The 27,355-nt window shown below is 33.9% G+C and overlaps 1 protein-coding gene across 3 annotated transcripts in view; it reads right to left on the bottom strand.

Moving 5' to 3' along the window:
• The window catches only part of LOC124369118 (dihydropyrimidinase), a 72,913-nt gene that overhangs the window by 19,109 nt on the left and 26,449 nt on the right, over window positions 1–27,355 (bottom strand). For all 3 annotated transcript variants that reach the window (XM_046826873.1, XM_046826875.1, XM_046826874.1), the window contains exons 4-10: window positions 27,100–27,173; window positions 20,376–20,486; window positions 16,335–16,462; window positions 11,671–11,847; window positions 10,144–10,257; window positions 7,632–7,864; window positions 1,467–1,692 (exon numbers count right to left, since the gene is read on the bottom strand). In XM_046826873.1, the coding sequence (XP_046682829.1) occupies window positions 1,467–1,692; window positions 7,632–7,864; window positions 10,144–10,257; window positions 11,671–11,847; window positions 16,335–16,462; window positions 20,376–20,486; window positions 27,100–27,173 (1,063 nt within the window). The remainder of the gene's footprint in view (window positions 1–1,466; window positions 1,693–7,631; window positions 7,865–10,143; window positions 10,258–11,670; window positions 11,848–16,334; window positions 16,463–20,375; window positions 20,487–27,099; window positions 27,174–27,355) is intronic.

The raw sequence follows: 27,355 nt of genomic DNA, 5'->3' as shown, positions 1-27,355 counted from the left end.
AACCGTCCACAAATACTCCCCTCGTTATCGGTCAATAACGTTATTATTTGCGACAAATTGTTTGTCTAAAGTTTACAGTCGTGGCGTTCGATTTTCCTTTGCCTTGTGTGCGTGTACGTAAATAAAATAGGTGACAATTTACGATCATCTGAATTAGATAGACTATTATTAGTAAGTGGAAGTGATGAAAGTGATACCGATAGTGTTATTGAGGATGGAGACGGTTCTATCACGCGTATTTGTCCACGTTTTCATAAATACGCGGATACTAATATTGACTATCACACCAAAATCCACTACTAAGACAAAAGACAGTCTCAGTACAGTGTAAATATTTAGTAAATATTAGATTAGTTGTTTCTTGAAGTGACAGTTTTATTAGAACATTTTTTTATTGTGTAAAACATTTGATCCGTCCTACATCAAGCAGCTACAACACGCAAAAAACGTAAGTAAAAATGTTACGTACCTGTATTTTAAACATTTTTTCTAGTATAATATGATCTGTATAATTTTTATATAACATAAATAACAACATAAACAAACAAAACATGTATAATTAGCGAGCGCGCTAAGCAGGCAGGTAGACGTGCAAACACTGCGGGTGCTGCGTTGTAATACGGATTAATTCGTACTCTAAGGCCCGCGCGCGCGCCGTTTTCACGATCCGCAATGGGTTAAAGATATGAAAACACAGACATACTCCAGTTTGAAAATTCCAGTGCATGAATGGGCAAGTAATATAAAATCAAACGTTTAATCCTCTTTATAGAACACCCGGTATATATATGCATTTAACACTTTTTTGTTTTCATAATTTAATTGAATATTCAAAAAGTATACATTATACAAGCAAAACTAAAAAACATTTGAGTGCTTTAGAGTTTTATGGGGGAAAATCCAAGGCAGTTACACTACAACACGATGTTAATATAATTATAAGTCATGTTTCATATCATTTTAATGTTTTAATACAAAAAAATAATTATAAGAAAAATATCAAATAAAACCAATCTATTCAAACTGAAACCCATCATCCATAGTGATACACTGGTAACAACAGTAAACAAATGACTTGTATGCCTTTAAAAATAAGTTCTAGGGTATTGGCAGAGGTTCTTCTTCCATAACACCTACCATTCCACTTCTGCAAACATGAGAGAGTTGTAAATTTTACATACCATTCTTGATATACTAATTGGAAAGTGTTTAACGTTTCAAAACGATCGGCAAGTAAATGAACATGTAATGGAAAACTTAAACCTTTAAACCTCTTCGTGGGACACACTATATATGTTCCATGTTAATGCACAAAATTATTCTTTAGTACATAGATGCAGTGGAGCCAACGTTCATGATCTTGTGATACGAGGATATAATGTTAAAAAAATGTACAATGTTTGTATTTCCAATAGGAGGATATACAGCCCCAGTTTGTGTGTTTTAATGACGAAACTTGCACTCACCTTTCTAGGATAGATGTTAAATATCTTGGCCGCATTAGTGCTTGTAATAGCAACAAAGCGAGAGGGGTCCAACAGTCCAGACTGCACTCCCTTCTCCCAGACTACAGACATGCGGTCTTCTACACCATTGACACCATTTGGTATCTTGGAGAAGTCACCCTGGCCAAGTCGCTTTTGCTCAGTGGTGAAAGTACAGTTATCACTTCCAGTCAACTGAAGACCATCACTGCAAAACATGTTTATACATGCTTACTTGGTTAACCACACATTTGAACTCAGTGATTGTTCAACACAATATCATCTGGTAGTTTTGAAACAAGAGACGTTTTCTGAATATCACACACAAAACATATTTCATTAGTACGTTTTTATATCTGTAAAAGATTGGCTCTGCTACTTAACTGCAGAAAATCAAGTTTGGGTTACAAATAAAATTGCAAATAGTTGAAGATTATACTAGTATTTGAACATTTTCAATTATCTCATTCCTTTTCAAATAAATGCCTCGGCAGAATTGGTTTTCAGTTCTATGCCCTTTAATACAAAACATCAATGTTATTTAATTTAAATTTTCTGCAGTAAAATTTATGTTTTTTGACCTCTTTGAGTACAGGCCATTCACAAAATGTTACAATTATAAAGTAATTGATACACTTCCATATTGTAGAATACTGCAAGCTTCCACTTTCTTACATTATATATTACCATGATGGTATTTTCTTGCAAAGTTTGAGATTACGGAAAATCCAACATGGCTACCTGCCAACAACTACAGTGAAAAGTGTCTCAAGAAACAGTAAAATAGTGATGGTTTTAGGTTGACAACAACAAATAATCTATAATCAACACCTTACCTGGAGTACCGTGAGTCAATTCACTAATAAAACAAAACAATTTTAACTAAAGATTAACAAGAAAAATATACTTTTAAAAAAAAACACTACTAGCTGACCTACATTTCAAGGGCAGCAATACGTTGAAAATCAGATTTTTTACAACTAAGCACTGTTTTTAAAACATGAGAATAATGCTCTAAGATAAAAATATTTATTTGCAACACATAAAAAAAAGAGAGAGAAATTTTTATATAACATAAAACTGTGACGTCACAAAATAGTTTTAACTACATAAGCTAGTGACGTCACTAACACTACTTATAATTCTTCTCAATAACAAGACTGTCTTGTTAGCTAGACTAAGCCACCTGTGAGCCAGGCCGCTGACCTAGACAACAGAGTCAGCATTCCTCTACTCAGCATAACTCCTCACAACTGGCAATTAGTGCTATCACAGGCTGTATTATATATCTCTCCTGATACAAATGCACAATTACATTTCAAACCTGCCCACACTCTCTGACCACTAAGAGTCTGACAAACTTAGTATAAATAAACAGTTTCCGAATGACATTACCCTACTGTTGACCACTAAGAGTCTGACAAACTTAGTATAAATAAACAGTTTCTGAATGGCATTACCCTATTGTTGACCACTAAGAGTCTGACAAACTTAGTATAAATAAAAAGTTTCTGAATGACATTACCCTATTTTTGACCAATAAGAGTCTGACCTGAGTTACTAAATTTTTACATTGGAACCTGAAGATTTTTGACATAAAGAAAACAGCCAAACTTTTAAAAAACTGATTCAATTTTACATTGGAACAATGACCTCCAAATACCCATGTGGTTCTTGTAGTATTGGAGTAAAGTATTCTGCTATTAAATGTACAGGCCCATGTCACCTGTGGTACCATGCAGGGTGTGTAAATATTACAGACAAGTGCCTCAAGAAATTGTCAAAGGTTGAGATTAACACATGGACCTGCAGAAATTGCTCTGACCTACCAAAATTACCCACAATATCTGTCCTTCAAGACAAGGCTAACCAGTCACTTTGACCTAGCACCTATAACCTCATCTGGTCCACAAAACAAAAACATCCAATAACTCAATTACAGCCCTGGAAAACAGTCTTATTTGAAAATGATCTTTTAGAAAACTCAGTTAGTGAAGAGGATAAGCTGACAATAGGTTCGGCATTACTGGAAGAAACCGACAATTAAAGGAACAAATATCTATTTTAGAAAGCAAGTGACAAGTACCCAGTGCAAGCTAGCTAGTAGTGAGGCTAAGATTGAAAGAACTGACTGAAGAAGAAGATAAAACACAATAGAAGAATTGAATCTCTGACCCAAGAGTTAGCAGAGCTACAAAGTCAAATTCAAAAAGAAAAGCAAAAGAACTTGGAAATCCAAAATATCTTTGAAGACTATGATCAAAAGCAGGAACATCTAATTGAAGACCAATCCATTAAAATAAAAAATCTTGAAACACAAATCTCTCTTCTAAACACAAATGCAATACACCTAAAAGATAGTGGCAAACTGGAAACTAGAAGTAAGGTAGAAACTGGGACTCAAACCGCAGAATGTCTTGCATCACCAGAGACAAAACTTTAAAACCCCACTAAACATTGTATTGGAGTTGGCCCAGATGAAATCCAGACAAGATAGTTTGGAGACCACAATTACACGCCTTAATGATCAGCTTAACTCCCAGCCCAATGTTTCACAAAGACCTGTTCTTCATGAACAGAGTACTCAAACTGCAACAATTCCAACACAGACAACTTCAAGGTACCCAAAATCCACTCCAAAAACATTTGTTAACAGCTCACTTCATAGTACAAGGAAAATTCAACAAAAAAACAAATTAACCACATGACTATCTCACTTCAAACAGCAAAATATGCTGCCAGCCCAAATAAAAAAACCATCCCATTCCTTGTAATAACTTCCAGACACTGGACACACTTAAGTTCGACACAGCAAACCTACAAACCAAGAACTGTTGAAGATAACCTCTTACCTTTTAAGTAAAGAGACACCACCCTTGGAGAAAAGACCACCTTACACTGCAACCAAACTTGGGCCCAAAGAAACAATAGAAGAATTTTACAACACAAACATTGAGCAATTTAAAAGCTAACTATCTAATAAACCACTCCAATAACAACTCTTCTCCCTTCTTTTTTATTGAATGGCAGCCACAGAAAGGAGAGAACCTGACCCCCAACGCAGTAAAGAAGAAGTCATTTAAAAGGGAACTGCTAATACTACATCAAAATGTGCAAGAGGTAAGGAAACAAAGTAGACAGATTATCTCATCTACTTCAAGACATTCAACCTGACATAGTCATCTTGAGTGAGCATGGTCTGAAGTCTGAACTCTTAGAGAATACTAAACTCCCCAGAATACTCCCTCAAAGCACACTTTTGCAGGAAAGAAACCAGAAAAGGAGGGTTGCAATATATGTGAAAGACTCACTACAACAAAAAAACAGAGCCACTGGAGATATCGCATCATTGCAAAGGAACTCGTATGTGAGGTTGGCAATGCTCAGAATAGCGGTCGGAAAAACAACACCTTTACGTCTCTGGCATATATATAGATCTCCAAGCGAAAAGTTGAATGAAGCCTTAGACATTCTTTCTAACATCATCGAAGAAACTAAGGCTGAAAAACCACTCAATAATCATTATGGGTGATATAAACGTAAACAGCCTAGTGCCAAATAATGAATCACGAAAACTTGAAGAAACACTGGCCAGCCATAACATGATGAGATTGCCTCTACCCCCAACCAGAATCACTTACAAACTCCACCTCCTCCATAGACTGTATATGCTCAAACCTATCTGCATCCAACATCAATGCCACAGTAATACACACAGGCTTGTCAGACCACACCCGCACAATTGGAGTAAAATATCTCTTGAAGCACAGAAAACAGAAACCTCTAGTCTTATTCAACGACAAATGAAAAAGGGACAATCTTGACACTCTTAAAACTTTACTGCACAATGAGGATTGGGCTGGAGTATTTGGAGCCCAAAATGCTGAAGACGCATACAATGCCTTCTTAAATACTCTGGCAATATACATTGATGCAGCTTGCCCTAAAAAGAAAACCAGAAATAAGAAGAAAACCATTTTTAACCATAAAGACGGTGAAGCTCTTACACTGAAAGAAACTTATCTTCAATGCCTTAGAAAAGTACCAGACTACAGGAAGTGACCTGCTTAAAACAGACACAGCCCTTGCTAAGAAAAACTATGACCTTAGACTAAAAAATGCTAAAACGCCAGGCATCATCTAACTGTATAAACAGAGCTGACAATAAATCAAAAGCAATCTGGCAAATAGTAAACAGTGAAAGGAAGAGTGCAGAACAAGGCAAAGAGCAGCTGAAAACTGAAGATAAATGGAAAAGAAAACAACCAATCCAAATGAAATCGCTGAACATTTCAATGAATTCTTCACCAAAGTTGCACAGCAAACGTTGTACATCAATAATGAGCACCAAAAAGGTCAACAGCTAACACTCCATGTAGCAAATTGTAGGCTCAGCCAACTTCACAACACCACTACAGAAGAAGTACAAATTATGATTAAAAGCATGAAGTCTAAAAAACCTCAGCAGGGCTTGATGAAGTATCATCAAAGTTACTTAAACACTGCAGTGAAGCCCTTACAACCCCCTTGGTCAGCATCATAAATAAGTCACTATCATCGGGACTCTTTCCATCCGCCTTGAAAGTTGCAAAAGTATATCCTAAGCATAAAAGTAACTGCCAAAAGACACCTAGCAACTATAGACCAATTTCACTGATCTCCACCTTTTTCCAAAGTAATAGAAAAAGTTGTATTAAAGAGACTGATGGACTACCTTAAACAACAAAATTTGCTAACTAATAGTCAGCATGGGTTTGTGAAAGGCAGATCCACAACAACTGCAATTGCTGAGCTGGCAGAGTTCATTTGCGATCAACTGGAAGCAGGAAAGCTTGTGACTGGCATAATGCTTGACTTCAGCAAAGCCTTTGATTGCCTGGGACACAACCTCATCCTGCAAAAACTTTCAAAGCCTGGGTATTAGTGGCTCTGCTTACAGGTGGTTTTTAAAAGCTATTTGGAAGAACGCACCCAAGTGGTGGAGATAAGACATCATAGCAAAGGGATAATACAAAACATCAGATCCAAACCGTTACCTGTAAGCCGAGGAGTTCCACAAGGATCAGTCCTAGGCCCTGTACTGTTTTACTATTTACCAATGACATGCCTCATCTTTTAAATGCCTACTGTTCTACTTTAATGTACGCCGACGATACTACTCTTCTGCTCACTGGGAGCTCTGGTAGAAGAGCTAGCAATTTGACTCATATACTGCACTAAATATGGCATACCAGTACTGCCACTCAAACGACCTAGTAGTCAATATGACCAAGACCAAACAACTAGCATTCGGTAGAAGACGAGATGAAATTGCAGCCCTACCAGAAGTTGACATGCAACCCAAGGCAACATTTCTTGGCGTAACAATTGACGAAACTCTTTCATGGACTCAGCATGTTTGACAACCTTTGCAGGTAAACTAAACACCAGCCTCTTTGTTATCAAAAGAATTTACCACATTAGTGATTTAATCACTGCAAAGACTACTTATTATGCCCTGTTTGAATCACATCTGAGGTACAGCATTGCTATATGGGGAGGCACCACAGTCCACTAACCTACAGAGACTTCTCCTGATACAGAAGAAAGTAATAAGAACTCTTAAAGGCCTAGGACCCAAGGAAAGCTGTCGTGAAGGTTTCAAGGATCTTCGCATCTTGACAGTTGTGGCCCTCTACATCCAGGAAGTGATTATGTTTGCCGACATGAATGAACTCCCTCGGGGAACAGATGTACACCAGTACAACACTCGACATGCTGACAACTACATCCTGCCAGCACACCATTTATCACTGTACGGGAGGAAGCCATCGTACATGGGACGCAAGCTCTACAACCTGCTGCCAACCCGAGATAAAGGCTCAGAAGGGCAAGAAACTGAAGATGGCACTGAATAGATGGCTGGTGACCAAGGCCATTCTACACGCTGGAAGAATATCTACAAGACACATGATCATCTTAGACATCAAGACTGCTCAATTCAACTTATTTATTTTGTAAATTTTTTTAAACTTTAACATTGTATTATTGACGCCAATACATTTCTCTATGAAATTTTGTAAATAAAGAGATTTTGACTTTGACTTTGACTTTGACAAGTTGGCCAGTCATGAAGTTAACATATCACCTGACATATGTATTCTTTACCTAGCAAGATGACGCATCAAAGTTTCTGGAGTAGATTTCTTTGGCCGCAAGGGGGGACTAAGTACATGTGCTGCTGCATGATCCCAGCAGCTGCCAGCCTCAGGCTGGGTAGTGGCAAGTGCACAAGCTAGAGTCTCTCCGAACAGCAGAGTCTCCCGTCCTTCACGCAGCCTTGCCACTGTGTCCGCTGCACTCTCACTCATCACATGTACCACGTAAAGGGGACATCCCACCTATGAGATTAACATATTTGCCAAGTCCTTTTATACTACTTGAATCCAATCATTTAATACTGGCTAATTTAGCTTAAGATTTTTATATGTAACGTAAATTAAAGTGTAACATTGATTCAAATATTTAAAGATCTTTACTAATAAAGATGTTTTTCCCTTTTTAATTTTATTATGCTCATTCCCCAAAGACTATACATGTGTGAGGAGTAATTAACCATCAGATTAAGGGAAGAAAGTCAGTATATACAGAAAAAAGTTAAGATAAAGAAGTTAAAGAAAGAATTAAAGACAACTAACTTTGTATAATACCAAGACAAATATACAAAATTTTCATATTTTACAAATAATTATACATTGATGGATAAAACATTATTATTTAAAAATATTTTCTTCTTTTAAAACAACCTTGTTTCATTATTTGAAAAGACTTTTTCTCATAAAGCTCATTTCCTGTTTACTTTAGATAGAAATATAAATTTAATTTCTAGTAAACTGAGAGGGATTCACAGTAAATTATTTTCTAGTTTTAATAAGAGTACATTTGATATTTAAAGTTGAAACTGGGGTAACAGTCCCAAAATTAATCATCACTAGTGTATAATGGGGTTGACTGTGGTAAAGGTGTATAACCTGTTTATGTGTCAGACTCAATTGATAGCAGAGTAGTATCATCTACATATATGTGTGTTTAAGCAAGAACATATCACTTATTGCAACTAGTAATAAAGTAAATGAAAATGAAATGAAACTATGGACTAGGAATGAAAATAAGACTCAGCACTGAGATCTGCTGTACTCCATACCCCATTTCAGCTCATGTGACCACTGACAATTCCTTAAACCAGACACAAAGTGGCGTAAGTGCTGAAATGCAATTTTTCACAAGTAAAAATAAAATTATGTCTCATCATAAACTTTTTTCATGAGCAACAGACCTAATCATTTATATGTTTGTTTACATGTGTATTTCTACTCATAAGCGTCATTATATCATGATGTCAACCTTTTTATAGATGGTTTTAAGTCAAGGCCTGAAAAAAAAATTATTTTAAAATTACAACAGTTATGCCACTTTATGTTTGGGATGATGAATGACACACACCGCCTGCCTTTGATTGAAAGTTAAAATTTTAATAATTTAAAAAAGTACCTTAAATGGTATAATATTCCAGCTTTAGGAATAAAACACAATGGTCCACAAAGTCAAAGGCTTGACTTAGGTCTCAGAAGATGGCCCAAGCAAAGTCCATTTGTAATGCATCTAGTACAAAAACCAAACTAACATTCAGAAAATCAATCTGTGGATTCAAAGAATGTATTTATTTACTTGTTAAAATATATTTTCAAAAAATTAGTTGAGAATAACTGAATAAAAATTTGCCAGATTACTTTTTTCCTTTCCTTTAAATTGGGAAAACCTTTGAAATCTTCAGGAAATTTAGAGAAATCTCATTTACTTATATTTAATTAAATAACACATTAGTAATTGGTGTGTGAGATTGGAATTATTTTGTTTCACATTTAAGAACTTTTGATTGGCCCTTGGTGTTTAATTTACATTAACTATAACTACGGTACTGTTACAATAATCTGTGTTTCAGATAAAAGAAACTCAACATTTAATGAATAAATTGATTCTAGATCTTTATTATTATATTTAAACTTGGAGATTATATATATTTTTTTGTAAGATGACCTTAGCAATAAGTGAACATGATTAATTAAAGTGTTACATTATGTTTTAAATATAAGAAAATTAATAAAATTTTAAACCTTATTTAAGAAACACATGAAAACTTGTTTAGTTAAAGTAATGTGTTTGTGGCTTTTACAGTTATATTATGTTCAGTCTATGATTATTGTAAAACTAAACATCGTATAGAAGACCATTTTGATGACAATTAAAACCACTGTTAAAAGTAGGCTCAGGTGACTTAATAATTAATTTGTGGTTTAGGCCAAAAACTGCTCATAATGGGTTACACTTTGCTTCTGTAAATATTATAATAAGAGTTCTCAATTCATTTCCATTATCTAATTTATAAATACAATACAAAAAACATTGCAACTGCGTATTAACGCAAATGTACAATATCAATAATACATTGTAGTAGTTCAGAAAACAACTTGTGATTACTTTTTTATTGTTTCCTGTATTTTTCTATTGTTGACGAGTAGGCTCGAGGTTTATAAATTTATAAATTCATTTGAGATCCAGTTGAATACTAAAAATATTCTTAATTATTACAGCAAATAGATGTGAAAGAATAACAGCTCACCTGGTTTGCAATCATAGCTGCACGATTGGTTGCCTCAGCCTCCACGTCTTCTGGACGAGAGAGTTCATGGCCTTCTGGTCCTACAATCCCTTTCTCCAGTAGTCGCTTTGTGTTCTGTGATCAGGAAATATTCTTAATCATGATTGTATATCTCTCCATATAGTAGAACTATGTCACTACTAATGATCAACATGAAATATAATGGAAACACTTGTTTATTCATGAAAAATTAAAATCATTATCCTTTTATATTGTAACGTAATATAATTTAGTTACACAAAAAGATTAATATTATTTAAGACAAAGTTAAGAAAAAGAATAAAATGTTGCAAAGAAAACAAGCATAATATTGATTTTAAATATTTAAAGGAAACATTATTTTCCAATATGTATTTACATCTAATAGGAATGGTGAAAAGGGTTGAGTCAATGTGAATGTTAAGTTTAGTTCCATTTCACTTTCAATTTTGTGCTGCGCCTGAAAAATTTGAACCTCTGAAACCTTTAGATGTTGCACTAAACACAAGGTGAAATGGAGCTAAATTTAAAATTCACTTATTAGGTATTAGTTGATTCCAATACTCAATTCTTAGGGGTATCGAGTTATTGACAATTCTCTATGCCACAGCTCTTTTCACTTGATTCTAATACTATTTTCAAAGTATTTTATTACATACTAATGAATAAACAGAAGTGCTTAAAATACACTTGGAAAGTCATGAATTCATAATATCATGACTAGTGATGTGACTAAGCTGAATCTTAATTCCAACGAATATTCAAATAAGTCTATTCATAACTGATAACTGAATGTGTGGGCACTCCACACACTCACACACAGATCATGCCAAAGGATGGTACTAGTTCAAAATTCATATCTCACTATTGCCAAATTACATTCGGAAATATAATCAGGAGTTTTAATGCAATGCATTTTTTATTTGAGGTGAATAAGACTTTTTAAATTTTAAATATGCCTGAACTATGTATATTTTTGATTGTTTTTTAAAAAATTTTATTTAAATGATCGAAACTACCCGAATAGTTATATAATAGTGTATATGAAGTCACAAATGTAATAAAAACCAATGTATAACAAGTTTTATAAATTTTTAGTAGGTATTAAGATTATAAATTAGATTTTCACAAAAACATTTGCAAAACATTACACTACCAAATATCCTTGATATAGAGAAGAACTTAAAACATCATTACAATATGTTAATGTGAAATTATTCATCAATAGAATAAAACAAAAGTTTTAATGTTTGTCTGACTATTTATCAAGTAAATGATGTTTGTCTGACTATTTATCAAGTAAATGATGTTTGTCTGACTATTTATCAAGTAAATGACTCAATTTCAGATATGTTTAATTTAGCTCTGTATGGTACTTGTGATTATGTTCATAAATAGTACTTTTTGCCAATGTTTTGTCTTGTATTTTTTATCTGGTAATTAGTACCTTACAGTAATATAAGGCAAAGATTATATGTTGCATATAAAGAGTAGTAAATTATGTATTACCTCGTAGACAATATCACCATTCTCAGCATGAACCATGGCCACTGCTCCCAGCTCCTTGCAGCGAGAGAATACTTCATAGAGATCAGGATCTGACAGCATGTAGAGACCCTTGTAAGCCATAAACACTTTGAACGAGTTCACTCCATTCTTGATTACATCCTCCATTTCCTTCCTTACCTATAACCATCAAGTAATACACTATTATCTCTTGCTTTCACAGTTTACATACTACAAATAACAATAAAAATAATGGAACCAGGAAATAAACTATGATTCAAAAGCAGGCTTCAACCTCAAATCATTCAAAACTAGGACCACACTGCAGGAGTTACTGTTACTTAGTGATCTGCAGGAGTTTGGCCCAAAAATTCGGCTTCTGCTAACAAAAACTACCCTATTAGGAAAAACAGAAGTTTAGGTAGTGGGACAAATTACCTAACCTCTAACAATTTTCAAAATAAACTATAATATGTTATAAAAACATTTTTTGAATACAAATATCTTTAGGTCACTCTTAATTTTTTTGTAAGTATAAATAATTTTATTGTATCAGATACTTATATTAGTGATTGAGGAATGAACATTAATTTCTTTCTTATTTTATGTCAATATATTTTCAAATAAATAACATATACTGCAGTACTTCTAGGTCACTCTTTTCTATAATAGATGAGCCAGCCTACAACCAACATAAACAATGTATATACTTAATTTGTTTTTGGTTTATTATTTTTGTTTTAGATATAATAACAACATATGTTATCTGTTCCACCCACCTCATATCATTTCATTGGAATGGAAAAATATAAAACAAACAAAAATAGCAGTTATTTATTGATTTTGGTTTGGCTTTAAACATTGAGAGTGTTTAAACATTTTCAACATTAATATAGGTATCAATGAACTATTTAAAACAGTATATTTTAATGTTTAAGCTTAATGCAAGGTATACTAGTAGTTGGGTAGTTTACACAATGTGTATTGTGGAAAGGTGACATAAACATCAAACATGTCTACTATATCTACAACTTTTTAATTTGAGGCTTTAAATGTTTTTTTTTCTTTTAAAAACTAGAAGGATCAATGACCTAAAAGTAGTAAGAGGGGGAAGTTTTTAATAGTAGTAATTGACATTCGTCACTCAGAAGGCAATTGTAATTCATAGTGGTGAGCAAGGCCAGTGCATACTGATCACGGACATCAGAAGAATAAAACATGAACTTAAAGATAAGAGTCTACAGTATAGCTGGTAACAGACTACAGCAACTTTAACAGCGACAACTAAAAAATTAATAGAACTCAGCATTGAATAACATGAATAAATTAATCAAATGGATGAATTAAGAATTGTTACTATTTTTTTATCATGGCCTATTCCTTCTTGTGTAAATGTATCTTTTGAACTTAATTCAAAACTTAATTTGTTTTTCGAGAAGTATTTGTTTTTTTGTTAGCATGTTTGAATTTTTGAGCGATTTATATCTTCCAGGTTTGTATTAAGTATAGGCTGTTTTAAAGTGATTTTTCTAGCTTTAAACACCCTCCTTTGCAGGAAAGAATACGAAAAGGTATTAATCATAACTTAGGCTGTGACGATGTCTATTGCACTGTTTCTTGTGTTAAATGACAAATAAATTTTCTGATTTCTGCAAGAATCCATATAAGGTAATTTGTATAGTGAAATTGTGAAGATTATTTAGAGTTTTGCAGATGACCCCGAGCATGAACACTAAGGTTACTCAATTTACCAAGGTATAAAATACAGGCATATAGATGGTACAGGGTTTCAAAAGTTGGCTAGTACCAAAACTTGCCTAAATGTAATAATTGCTTACTAATTACTTTTGATAATAATAAAATAATACTAAAACATGGGGTTTTTTATGACTTCTTCAGCCTGTTCTCTTTCTCTTCTAGTAATGTCATTTGTTTTTTGGTCACCATTAGATAACAACAAAAGAACTTATGTCTAATGACTTTTTTGTCTTGGGGGGCCATTTTTTTACAAATTTTGTAAACCCAACTGCAAATTTTCCTTTTATTTCAGATGGGAATAGTTTTCTACTCATTCGTGTAGTGCTCGTTATATAGGTTCCAACTTCATAATATAAGTAATTTTCTAATATGACAGATGTAAAAAATCTTCCACAAACATATGATAGCCTTTATTTGTGTAATTCCCTACTTCTACAAGTTTTTTTCACTACTAGGTAGCCTACACTAACCTTATTTTGTTCTTGTTTCTCTTCTGCTGTTCTAGCTCTTTTATAAACAAAAAAGTGCCAAGCAGTAATTCATTACAAAGCCACAAAGTACCCAAAGCTTTTTAACACCTCAGCAATGATACTACTTTTTAGACATATATTGCAATAAAGCTGTCTGAAAATTAGTCCGCGAATGATAGCTGTTGGTGAGGTAATGGTAATTCCTACCAGAGATGCATCGAACTGATAGCTAACTATTCATGAGGAATATAGTCCCTACAAGCAATTAATGAACTGATAGCTATTGTTGAGGAATGTAGTAGATTCAAAAAATGGTTTGCATATTCTACTATAGGATTGAACTTTCCACGTGCATTGCTTGGTTGTGCTGCTAATTCTTCATACTGAAGGTAAAAAAATTTCAGTATTACTTGATATCGTTTTCGGGAAAACATTTTATGGAACTATGGTTAGAAATTACAAATAAAATAAAGTCATTATCTCAAGTGTTCAAGCTTACGTGTCTTAAATTCTTCCAGAATAAGCAATCACTAAGTATTATTGGTCATACAACTAGATAGAAGGTTAAACGGCTTGGAATCAGCAAATAAGGGCTTTTTAGCAAAAAGTTCGGTTCTATGACCGTGTAAGGTAAAATTCAGTCTATTTCTTGTACAGTAGCTGTGAAGTTGGCTAGTTCTATTCACGCTTCATCTTGTACAGTGAAGGACAGTCTCCAGGATGTAGATTGAGGGTATTGTTAAGATACTGAGATGTTTGCCTACGGCTATCCCGAGCTTACAAACCTTCCATTATTCTTAGAACTCGCTTCTGTAGGACAAGGACTTTTCCAAGGTATTGCTTAATGAACTACACCAAAACACTATACCATAACACATATGACTTTCAAAAAGGGCATAACATGTTGTTAGGGTTGATATTTTGGCAGTTCTAGTGGCCGTAATGCATGTTTCAGTACAGAAATTGTGAGCTCAATATGGCATATAGTATCTGTGAACATTCCATCATAAGCAGTCTTCTTTCATTCAGTCAATGTAAGACCTGTGAATCTGATAATGCATTCTTGTGTCAGCCTAGGATAATTTGTTTAGTTTTGCATTAATTGAAAACAAGGTTGTTATTGTTAGAATATTAATTGCCCATGCTGACTGAAATAAAGGATATATCTAGGTTTTCAGATGTTCGATGGTAAGGAGTGCTGTTTCATAAGCATATATGACTGGCCAACATACAGTACGCTGTGAGGTATGATGGAAGGTCCAAAGTGAAAAGAAAGAACAAAGGTCCTAAAACTGAGTCTCGTGGAACACCTCAAGTTATGTTTAAAGATGACATTTTAACAAGATTCACCATTTTCTGGTAGGCTTGTTTAATTTCAACAAACTACATTCTTCTCTCTAAGTAGTCACTAAACCACTTTAGCGGTGTGATTTCCATCCCTCCCTGAATTTTTAAAACAAAACTATATAATAGTATTTGCTAGAAAAACACTGTGATCGGTTAGTTTTGTAAATTTTTATTTTTATTTTAACTATGTTAAAATTGTGATTGAAGATTATAAAGCAATGACCTGCGTCATTAATTTCAAGATCACCATGGTTTTTGGCATTGCTTTGATCATATTCATGCTCAAACTGTCCCTTCACATCACAAAAATTCGCTTCTCAAAAAACACTATCAGAATCTGCACCAGACCTTTCCACTCATTTCACCTATATACTTGAGTTGGCTGGCAATGAGCCAACCATCTGTTCATTACCCTTTTGTTATTGCAATGTTACCAACCCACAAAATTGAATAACTTTATTGTTTATTCACCCGGAAACCAGATAAGCCTGCATGCAGCTGATATCTGGTATAAGAAAGTAGCAGTGTCAGTGCTGATGGTGAAATGGTTTCATCAAAGTATTTTGCTGCACATTAACAAACAACAAATTACTTGGTGGTGAGAAAAATTTGTCTAAGATCACACAAAATCATTTTTGTTTAATTTTTAAGTTATTTTATTGGAAGTTGTAAATTTTACATTTATTTACAGTTATATTATACAGTGTTCTTTTTATAAAGATCTTACTTTCGTTCTTAATTTTTACTGACAGCTTCTTAGAATGGCTAATTGATTGTAGTGAATTCAAAACAGACCTTCAAAATTAATGGGAATATTAGCTTAAATAGTCAAATTGTCCCTAATTAGTAATAATTGAAATAAATGTTCAATTTTGTTGTGGTGGCTTTATCAGGAATTACAGGGTTTAGTCCAAACTGATCATAAAATTATATATCAGATTCTAAACAGTTATTTTAACTCAATTAAATAACAATGCATTGCGCTAGATCAGCCTAAACCCTGATTTGTTGGAAAAAGGTAATGATAATAAGCAACATTGAAGTCTCATAAACATAACATTTTAAAGTAGTATAGTGTTTAAACTGACTTACCTGATCTGACCACCAAGTGACTCCAAGATGAAGGCTATAGTCACAACACACCTTTTCATCGGCCTTCTCTCTCCAAGCATTATAAGTATCCATCAGTGACTCTCCCTTGCGAGGTAGAGCAAAGTCAACTGAAACGTACAGATTCTTACTTAGTGATCATATTCAGTAGCACAGAAGATAAACCCACTATAGTATATTATAATATGGAGGAATGTATTTTATAGTAAGACATCACACAAATTAAAACATCAACTAAAAAATTTTAATAACACTTATCTAGACTTTTTCAACAAAAATATTAGATTCCTCAACTGAACTTAACAGAACACCAGACGGCAACATGGAAACAAACAATACTAATGCAAAATCTGAAAAGTCATAAATTATTTCTTTTAAAACCACATCATATAGCAAAGACCAAGGAAAGAGGAAGAGCTGGAAACAAATTACAAACAAACAACAACCTCAAAATTCCCCACAAAAACACTGCCAGAGTAGCCAACAATAATGATCACGTAAATGAATTTCTAATCAGCAAATAACCTACCTACTTATTCTTACAGAACATGGCCTAAAACAACCACTTGTGTCTAACACACGATTAGCTGGATATACAATAACACTTCACAGACTTCAGCAGAGAATATCACTAGAAGGGAGGGCTTGCAATATATGACAGTGAAAATATCTCATTTCACTCTGAGGCTATCGACATATCCGACCACTGCAGAGATGTGACAATAGAGCATGCTCTAGTAAAAATCGAGACAAAGCATACATGTATTTATGTTATGGTATAGGGATCTACAGAAACCAGGGGAATCTGAAATAAGACCTTGAGATGATGTCTGAGATATTAAGCAAAATACCAGCGTCAAAATACCTGGTGATAATAATGGGAGACATTAATATTGATATAAAAGATGGACCTGATCAAAAACACCTGTTAAAAATTGTCCTAAGTAATAACATGACAGAACTATCTCTTCCACTTATTAGAAATACACCTACATTAAAAATCTCCATTGACTATGTCTGTACAAACCTTGACAATGAACACTAAGATGTGGTTATTAATAATACAGCAATATCGAACCACACTGCCCAATTACGTATACTATAAAATATAATGAAACACAAAGATCAGCCTTTAAATTCAGAAAGTAGAATACTCAGTTCGAGAAACATCATGAATGTAGGAGTCTGCTAGATCTACAAGACTGGAAAACAGTTCTTGAGTTTGTCTCTATAGATGACGCATATGAAACCTTCTGCAAGATTCTGACAATTGCTGTAGACATAACCTGCCCTGTCACCAAGTCAAAGAAAAGAATGAATAAGCAAAACATGACTACAGACAGAGAGATAGTTCAACTAAAGAACATACTCCTTAAAGCACTTGACAGGATGAGAAGAGGACAAGAGCAGTGCAAGGCATACAAGAAAGCCTATGATTTAAGTCTAAGAACTGTGAAACGACTAGAAGTAGCAAAAAACATTTCCCAATCAAATGATAGATCAAAAACACTTTGAAAAAGCATTAACTATAAAAGGAAAACAGGTCAAACAAAAATGCTATCAACTTTGCATGTAGAAGGACGGGAAGTAAATGAACCAGCTGCCATTGCGAATTATCTAAATGATCACTTTGTAATGATTTCAGATAACACCTTAATACAAAATGGGAAAAATCAACATTATTCCCCCTCCAGTTCCCAAAATCACCATCACAACATACCAAGCCTTTTACTGTACCCAACTACAGAACAGGAAGTAGTCTGTGTAATTAACACGTTCAAAGCACACTCCTATGCAGGAATATCAGCAAAAATTGTAAGAACTTACAAAGAACAACTTCAGCTACCACTAACTGACATTACAAACAAGTCTTTTACCCAAAGAAAATTTTCAGAACTATTAAAAGTAGCAAAAGTCTGCCTGAAATATAAGAAAGGTGATGCAACTGATTATAACAAGTATAGACCCATCTCTCAAATCAGCATATTTTCAAAAGTGATAAGAGAAACTTATCCTAACCAGACTAGTACAACATGTGCAACAACACAACCTGCTAACCAACAAACAGCATAGCTTTATGGCAGGGTAGTCAACAACCACAGCCATAAATGACTTTGTTTAACAATCGTTGACCAGTTAAAATCTAACAACATCCCCATGGCAATACTCCTTGACTACAGCAAATCCTTTAACTGTCTGGACTACAATCAACTTCTCAGAAAACTTAAGAATTTGAGCATTGAGGGGAAAACAGCTGATTGGTTTGAAAGCAAGTCATAGAGATTAAACACTTGTATGAAGGAGCAATTCAGTATGTCACATCGAAAATCAAGACCTTAACAAGAGGTGTGCCACAAGGTTCCATACTGGGGCCAGTCCTGTTTATTTTATTCACGAATGACTTCCCCTTATATGTACAAAACAATTGTACATCACTTAATCTAAAGCAAAACAGTTTATTTTTGGAAACAAAAAACAACCAGTGACAAGACTGCCAGACTTAGAAACTACTAATAGCACCACCTATCTTTCCATTACACTTGACGAACAACTAGCTTGGACACATCATGAGGATAATCTCTGTAGGAAATTAGGAACAGGTAAGTCATAGGAAGAATTAGTGACCATTCGACCTCAACACCGCCCAAATAGCCTATTACTCCCTTTTTAAAACACATCTTCGATATGGGTTATTAGTCTGGAGCAACTCATCTAAGGCAAAAATACGAGTGCTTATTTTACAGAAGAGAGCCATAAGAACACTGTGTGATCTATCACCCAGAGAATCCTGTAGGGAAAAGTTCAAGGAGCTCAAAATCCAAACTATTGTGAATTTGTACAAATTGGAAACCAACTATAATATATGCAAGGACAAAAACCCTGAACCCTCTCAAGACAGGATCACAGCTGCACACATACACTAGGCATGTGACACACTACTGCCTCCCCGTACACAGCCTGACCAAATATGAAGAGAGGCCAAGCTATATGGGATCCAAGCTTTGGAATCATCTTCCAGCAGCAGTGAAGGGAACAGGTGACTAAAACAACATCCATTCTACTCCTTTGATGGGTTTTTTGTTCTTAATTTATACTTGACTTGCTACCAACAATGTGAAGCTGTTAATTTTGACGCAATACTGTTCTTGAAGAATATATCAATAAAGAATATTGTCTAACAAATGATTTGGAATTTTATTTAATATTCCTTTTGTTCACAAATAAAATACTAAGTAAACATTGCTTTACAGAATGTAATGACAATTTCACATTTATGAACTATTTTAGTATAAAACTGAGAGTTAAACTAAAACTAATACAAGGAATTATTGAATTTGGAATTTTTTAGATGACATAGATTTTTGCATATAACATAAGATGATAACATATTTGCTGAAAATAGACTTTGTTGTATAAATAGTGGACATAATAATAGGAAAATTGTTAATTAAAAATGACTTGGTGTTAAATTCGGATTAAAAATTCACTGTAATCTAACTTGGAATGATCATGTATCTGATAATCCTAAAATGATTATAAACTCAGAAAATGCACAAGAATCTGTCTTCAAAAGTATTTTTCATTCCTTTTTGATTCTCCGGGTGTGTCTAAAGATAGCCAAATAATGAGCATAGCAATTGCCATAAGCTACAACTGAGAACTGTTCTTACTGACATATTGTGTCATTTAACAGTTTCTTGAACTTGTTCAGTTATTCCAATAGTGTTACTATACAAACCCTAGTTTTGTATAGTAATAGTATCTAGTGAAGTATGAATCTATCTTACATTTAAGATTTTGGAGTATTAAATTCCCCAGTGGATTGTAGATGGCCAAGTATGCAATCGAGTATGGCTGGCAATGCGCAACATGTGCTTACACACTTACAAAAAGGTTAATAAAAAAACTTATCAACTAAGTTATGAACAGAGAAAAAATCTGGGAAACTACACAAATACACGTGTTTTTATATGAACAAATGGCTCAACACTTATCAATTATTATTAAAATAAAGATACTCACTAATCATGGTTGTGCCTCCTGCAATAGCAGCTTTTGTTCCTTGATAGAAATCATCAACAGATGTAGCACCCATCAATTCCAGCTCTAAGTGAGTGTGGGGATCTATTCCTCCTGTATTCATTCCCATTGGTATTAGTGCAATCAATACTCCATTATTTTAGACCATACAAATTATAGATAAACAATTATATTGTTTATTTCATTAGTTAAGATCATTTTTGATGCTCACTTCAAAGCAGGCCATTGCTAATCAACACAACAATAAAAGACTATTAACCTATTGGAGTAGACATACACGATTGTTATGTAGTCTTCATTTGACATTAAACTGTTCACTTAGTTCACGGTGTTTCCACTAGATATCATTAGGCTGTTCCTTACTAAGTTTTGAGGTGCAAAAACTGACCAAATTATTTAATTTTCATTAGTGTGGCTAACCAGATTTGTGTTATGATTTTCATTGTGTTTCACTTGTCATCAGCTGGTGGTGCAGCTATATACTGTTCTGTCTGACAGTTTGTTTACATTAGGTATAAAGATATATCATGAAAACTTACATGATTCTGAAGTTTATAAGGTTTTGTAGAGTAATAATGAATTATAATAATAATAATAATTTATTTATTCCATCAGTATTTTACAATTGTATGTACATTTTATATTCTTACGAACTTATGCTAACCACTTTCCAGTTGTGTAGTTAGCACAACATAAATAAAAACAAAAACAAAAGGTATGAGTTCAGTTACAAATAAATTATCATATAGCCAACAATGCTGCCTTATGTGGCATCTGTCCCATAAAGGTACAAAATATATCTAATACACAATTTTTATAAATGTACATTCCTTAATTATTACTACATAACACTAACATTAAAAATCACAACAACAAAAACACGCATCCTTCACTGCCTTATATCAACACACTAATTAACCTAATTTAACATATTTACAAATATCTATCAACTATACAAGAATACATACTACCATACACCCATATATACATACAAGAGATAAAATTTTCAACACATCAATAGTACTTATATAAGATATACATTCTATAAGAACTGTAAAATTGAGTTTCCAAACATCCATATTTTTACTCTATAACAAAAAAGTTTCAGATTGTTGCAGTTTTTAATTTCAAAAGGAAGATTATTGAAAAACTTTCGACCTGTATAATTATAGGATCGTCTAAAAACTTCTTTATTAACTTTAGGCAAACGAAAATGTATATTTGCTGCATATCTTGCACTGCTCATAAGATCATCTATATAATTATTTCTACTTCTAATATAAAAAATTCGTAACACTTTAAATACGTATAGATGTTGCACAGGCTGTAATCTTAAAACAGTGTACAGCGGAAATGAAGTTGTTCTTCTATTTTGTTCCAATATTATACGTATAAAGTGATTTTGCGTTACTCTTAACCTGTTAATTAAATATTTGGGAGAACTTCCATAGCACACAATACCATATTGGATTTTTGACTGAATTAATGCTAAATATAATGTTTTTAAAAGAGACTGTTCGTAAAATGTTAAAAAAAAATAAAAGTTTCGTATTGAGAGTTTCAATTTGTTATGTAAATCCGAAATATGTTCCTTCCAGTTAAGTTTCTCGTCCAATACTAATCCAAGATATTTAAAATTGTTAACCTTTTCGATGACCGGGCATAAACAACTAACATTTGTACAGTTTAAGGAGTGATATTTCAATTCCTTTGCAAAATCAAAAGATTTTACATAAAATTCAAGCGATGGTGATGGATGAGTTAACAATGCCAAGTGAGATGCACCTTTGTTGTGCAAAATTGTGTTAAGGCTTTATATATTTTTGTAGATTACTAAAGAAAGAACGGTGAACCCTGTAAATAATACTATGTATGTTCTGTGAGAAGAGTTTGATGGCTTGTTAACTTAGTGCTGTGAACTATGAATCTTGCCATAGAACAAAATAATGACTGACTTACATGGAATAATTAAAAAAAAATACATAGTTGTATTTAAAGTTTTTTTCTTAGTTAGGGTTTTTAGATATGTATTTAATTATCTTTCTCTGAGTAAAAAAACATTATCAACTATTAAAAAATGTATACTTAAAAATTGTTCACATAAAAAAGTGTCCTAGAATTTTCTATTTGGATTTGTTTGTAATTTTTTATAAATAAAATATTTGTTAATATAAATTTTATGTCACAATATAGAAGAACATTGATTTCAAACAATGTTTCAAATTTCATTGTTCCACCATAAAAAAGGTATTACGGTATAACCAAACTTTTAAATTTTTACCAAAATTAAATACTGCAGAGGATTAAATAACTGCCAGCATAATGGGTTAACATGTTTTTTATTAAGCAAGATAGAAGCTTGAAACTAACTTTCAATAATATCACAGACTAATAGACAAGCTACTATCAGTGACAAGCTGGCACGATACTCTTCTCCTTTCCCAGCTATTAAACCATTGTTAACATAATCCTATGACTGTATAGAATTCTAAATGCACTCTTACTGCCAGTCACCATGTTAATATTGGTAGACAAAAAAATATTTTGATTGTGACAAGTGTATTAGCTGACTGTTTTTTATTCATAGAAAAGGTAATTCAGTTAAACATTTTTTTAACATGTAATTTTTTTCAATTACTAGTCATCCGGAAAATAAGGATTAAAAAACAGATTTTTCAAAAAACTTGTTTTATTAGATTACTAACATCTTTTTTTATTTCTCAACATAGTTTCAAACACTTCTGTTTAAACATCCGCCTGTGAGGACAACCAATCTTTAAGTGCTTCTTTCACCTCGTCATCAGTATTGAAGCGCTAATCAACTACAAACTCCTGTAGGTACCAAAACACGTGAAAGTCGCTTGGTGCCAAACCCGGGCTGTACGGTGGATGGACAATTTGTTCCCAACCAAATGAGTGGGATCTGACATTGTCATGCAACAAGAGAACTCTAGATGTCAATAGGGCGTCACTTATTTTGTATTGCATGTTGAAGTTTAGTCAAAGTATCGCAATAAGCAGATGCTGCATTTATTGTTCTTCCTCTTTCCATAAACTCAACTAACAGCATTCCATGTCCATCCCAAAAACACGGTTTCTATAACCTTGCTGTGTTGAGAGTCTTTGTTAGGCCTTGACTTTAATTGGTGACGTTGTGTGCCATTCCATTGACTAGTGTTTCGTTTATGGGGTTATGTGAGATGCCCCGTCACCTGTGACAATGTTCTCTAGAAGTGTATAAAGTGTATTGCCTTCCTCATGACATCGAACCAAAAACTCAAGAGCCCATCGCGGTTCATCATGGTTAATCATTGCAAGGCATGTTGGGAGTCGGCGTGCATGTGCATTGCGCTGATCACTTGCTGCTCGAATAGTTACCGCAAAAGGACCTTACTTTCCGGATGGCCCTTGTATATTTAATTAAAAATAGGAATTAAATAAAAATATAATTTCCTTAGGTTATAAATGAATAAAAAATTAATCACTCCCTGAAGTTATAACTCATTTACATACTGTAAAAAGTTCAAATTTTTATCTTCTGTAATTTTTATTTGGGCTTGATTGCAAAATGGCCTAAATTGCATACTTTAATGCCTGTAATTTTACGTGGAGTATTAAGAAAATGTCTACTTTTTCTGTATTCAGGGAACTTATCTTAAGTTATAAATTTTCCAAACCCAAAATCGATTGTACCACCTTAAGTGAATAAGATCTAGATGGTGGTTTTATACTACTGAATTTCTCAGAAACCTTACAACCTTTTGCCGTCTTATTTTAATCTTTTAAATCTTTGATCTTATTTTGACCCCTTAAAACATTAAGGGGTCAAAATAAGATATTTTTCCTTTGAACACAGATCGACAATTATCCTTTTTAGAGCCTAATTTCAAACTTGTAAGCTAACTCAGGGTGGACACTAAAAACCTCTTTTCAAATTCCTGGTTTTTTACCGGTTTTTCCCGGTCGAAAATTTCTGATTATCTAGTCTATTTTCAAACCAAATAAATAACTGTAGTACTGTATTTAACCCATACGCCAACAACAACAATGACGTTTTATCGTCACTAGCAGCATTTGCAAGAAATGCCACAAAGCTAAGGTGCTCTAGCATTTCGTCGCTAGCAATATGCAAGAAATTCGGTGACGATTTATTGCTATCACCTATTTTACGCTCTTAAGTTTTTATCTCTGTCTTTCAATATTTCGACATAACATTGTGTATACCTAATAACTTTTCATTCTGTGACGTTTAGAAAATGCATGTATCCATTTCGGAAATAGAAAGATAACAAATAAATACCAGCACAGCGCTACCGTGGGCAGACTGCAGCTCAGTATTGCGGGTCAGAGGAGTCTAGCGGTGGATGAACTTTCGGTACGAGACAATGATTTCGCCGGTACACAAGGTTGGTTCAGTACAATCAACAAATAAACCAAATACTTCTTCTGAACTCTACTTAATTAATTTATCTTTTGTGGGGGAAGGGGAAGCCTAAGAATACCACGTTACTTCAAAGGAATTTGCAGATATGCAGAGAAATGAATATATTTAAAATTCCAAGTCACTTTTCCTTTTTAAGTAATGGAGATGGTAGGTTATAAAATGTGCTTCCAGAATATATTACATTTACGTAAAATGTATGGATGTATATTTACAGAGAATATATTTATTTACAACTACAAAAAGTACGACATATGGATAAAATACGAATTAGCAATAATCTATTATCGAGAAGCTAAAAAGATCCTCATACACGTTGACTATTTGGTTTGAACAGTTCGATCGTCCGAACAATCGTCACGTGTGCTTAGAAGTCGTTCCAGTAAATAGTTGACTGGAGAACTGACTGGATTTCCAGCCATTGCGTCGTCCAACCAATGCCACTCTGATGACAAAAACTGATGAGTGTGACTGATTCGATCGGCTGACCGTCTGCCGTTTGTAGACTGGCGTAAGTTGCGTTTACACTGGTAAGTAAAGATGCAAGAGAATTTGCACAACTACTGTAACATATTGTGAACAATATAAGCAATTTTACTCACGAGAACTGTCGCAAGTACTTGCTACAGTTGTATCACTGATTGTTCCGGTAGTCAAAACGAAGTCTGTTCACACACGACAGTGATGTCTCGGCAGTGTTTATAATTGAAATTTTAATAGCCGACACTGTTCTCCAGTTCTCGTAACCAACCGTCCAGCATTGGTTGCGACAGCGCTCGCGAGAGCTCTTGCGCCCGTTTAGACTAGCGATGTTTAGTTGGACACAAAAACCGCCATTTCTTGCTGGTGTAAACGCAGTTTAGTCGAGATTTGGAGGTGACCGTGATATCAAAACTTGACATGAATTCCTTACTTTTAACCTATGTAATTTGATAACAATCGGAATGTGTGTGAGGAGCAATCGTTCATAGACCAACCCAGGCCTCGGCTGCGATACGAGCGGTTAGATTGGGCGGGGACTTAAAATTTAATGTTTGTGTTGTATAGGGAACACTTGACACTAGCCATGGCAGACCAGCATCAGGACAGTACCAAACGATGGCGCTTATCTGCCGCCAATTCTAAACATTAAATGTTTCTCCTGCTGCTCAACCATCAGCTCAGTCTGTCATTGCTGTGCAATAGGACGCAAACGCCCCCTTCTCGACGTTACTTGTTCTTGTTATAACTAACCCACTACTTTCTTCTCCAAAAGGTATCTTATTAAGCTTTTTATAAATCCAACTGATATTCTGGTTTACTACAAAATCCGGGATGCACTTCTTACCAAACCGTCAAACATATTATTCAACGAACCGAACTTTGAAGACTGTTTATAACACTGGACATTTTAGGCCTGTGCAGTCTATCTAACACACGTCTTTCCAAAACACTATTCTAAAGAATAAGAGTTGGACAACTTCGTTCGGAGACACCACTTCGGCGACTGAATAATACATAAGTACTAAAAACCCGTTTGTATCGCGGTTACTACCGCTCTGCTGCGTTACCACTTAAAGCGTACCACTCGTTTAATGCTGGAGTCAGAAACAATCGATTTTAATTGTCCAATATATTGTCACATTTTTTTTTAGGGGGGGGGGCGGAGGCTTTCCATGATACAGGAGTACAACTAACCAAGATAAACTCACTACACAAGTGGAGGTAACCTTAGATCAACTGGCGTTAGATGAAGCTCACGAACATATGTCGATCTTCATTCACAATTTCATAATCCATGTCGTGTAAAATACGATGTTTCGGAATTGATCAGTTCTTGATTCAAGAAGCTGTCAAATTATGACTTGATTTTATAAGTATTTCGAGACTGAAAAATTATTTTTGAAATTTTCCCGGTTCTCAGAAAGATTCCCGGCTTATTCCCGGGTTTCCCGGTCGGGTGTGGCCACCCTGCTAACTAATAAATGGCAGATCCTGAAACTTGATGCAAGTGATAAGTAACAAAACAGTCGGGGATTTACTGATTAGACATTAGTTGAAACAACAAAATTGCTCCTGCTAGAGTTCTTGATTATAATAATACTTTGAACTCTGAACTTTAATAAAAATACATCAACTTTCAAATCTATCAAAGGGAAGATTATAAATAAATATATGAACTACAGTAAAAACATACACAGATAAAAATACACACACATACATAGTACATAGTATATAATAATAACAAACCAAATATACTAAATTGAATATATTAAACAACGATACCTGGTAAAAGATACATTCCCCTCGCATCAATCACTCTAGTTCCTCCAGGAATGATGAGATTACGTCCAATTTGCCTAAAATCAATTGAAAGAATTATTTTGTAGAGTTGAGACATATTATCTTTAAATCAGTGATGTACATAATAAAATTGGTCATATACTTCCTGTGGTTATTACAAGAATATATTTCTAAAGACAAACTTTAACTTATGAGACATACCTATCTAGAATTGAAATAATAAAATTATAAATTATGA

Source organism: Homalodisca vitripennis, chromosome X (assembly GCF_021130785.1).
Source record: "Homalodisca vitripennis isolate AUS2020 chromosome X, UT_GWSS_2.1, whole genome shotgun sequence".
Taxonomy (NCBI): domain Eukaryota; kingdom Metazoa; phylum Arthropoda; class Insecta; order Hemiptera; family Cicadellidae; genus Homalodisca; species Homalodisca vitripennis.
Note: the sequence above shows the minus strand (reverse complement) of the source record. Positions and strands in the feature narration are given on the sequence as shown.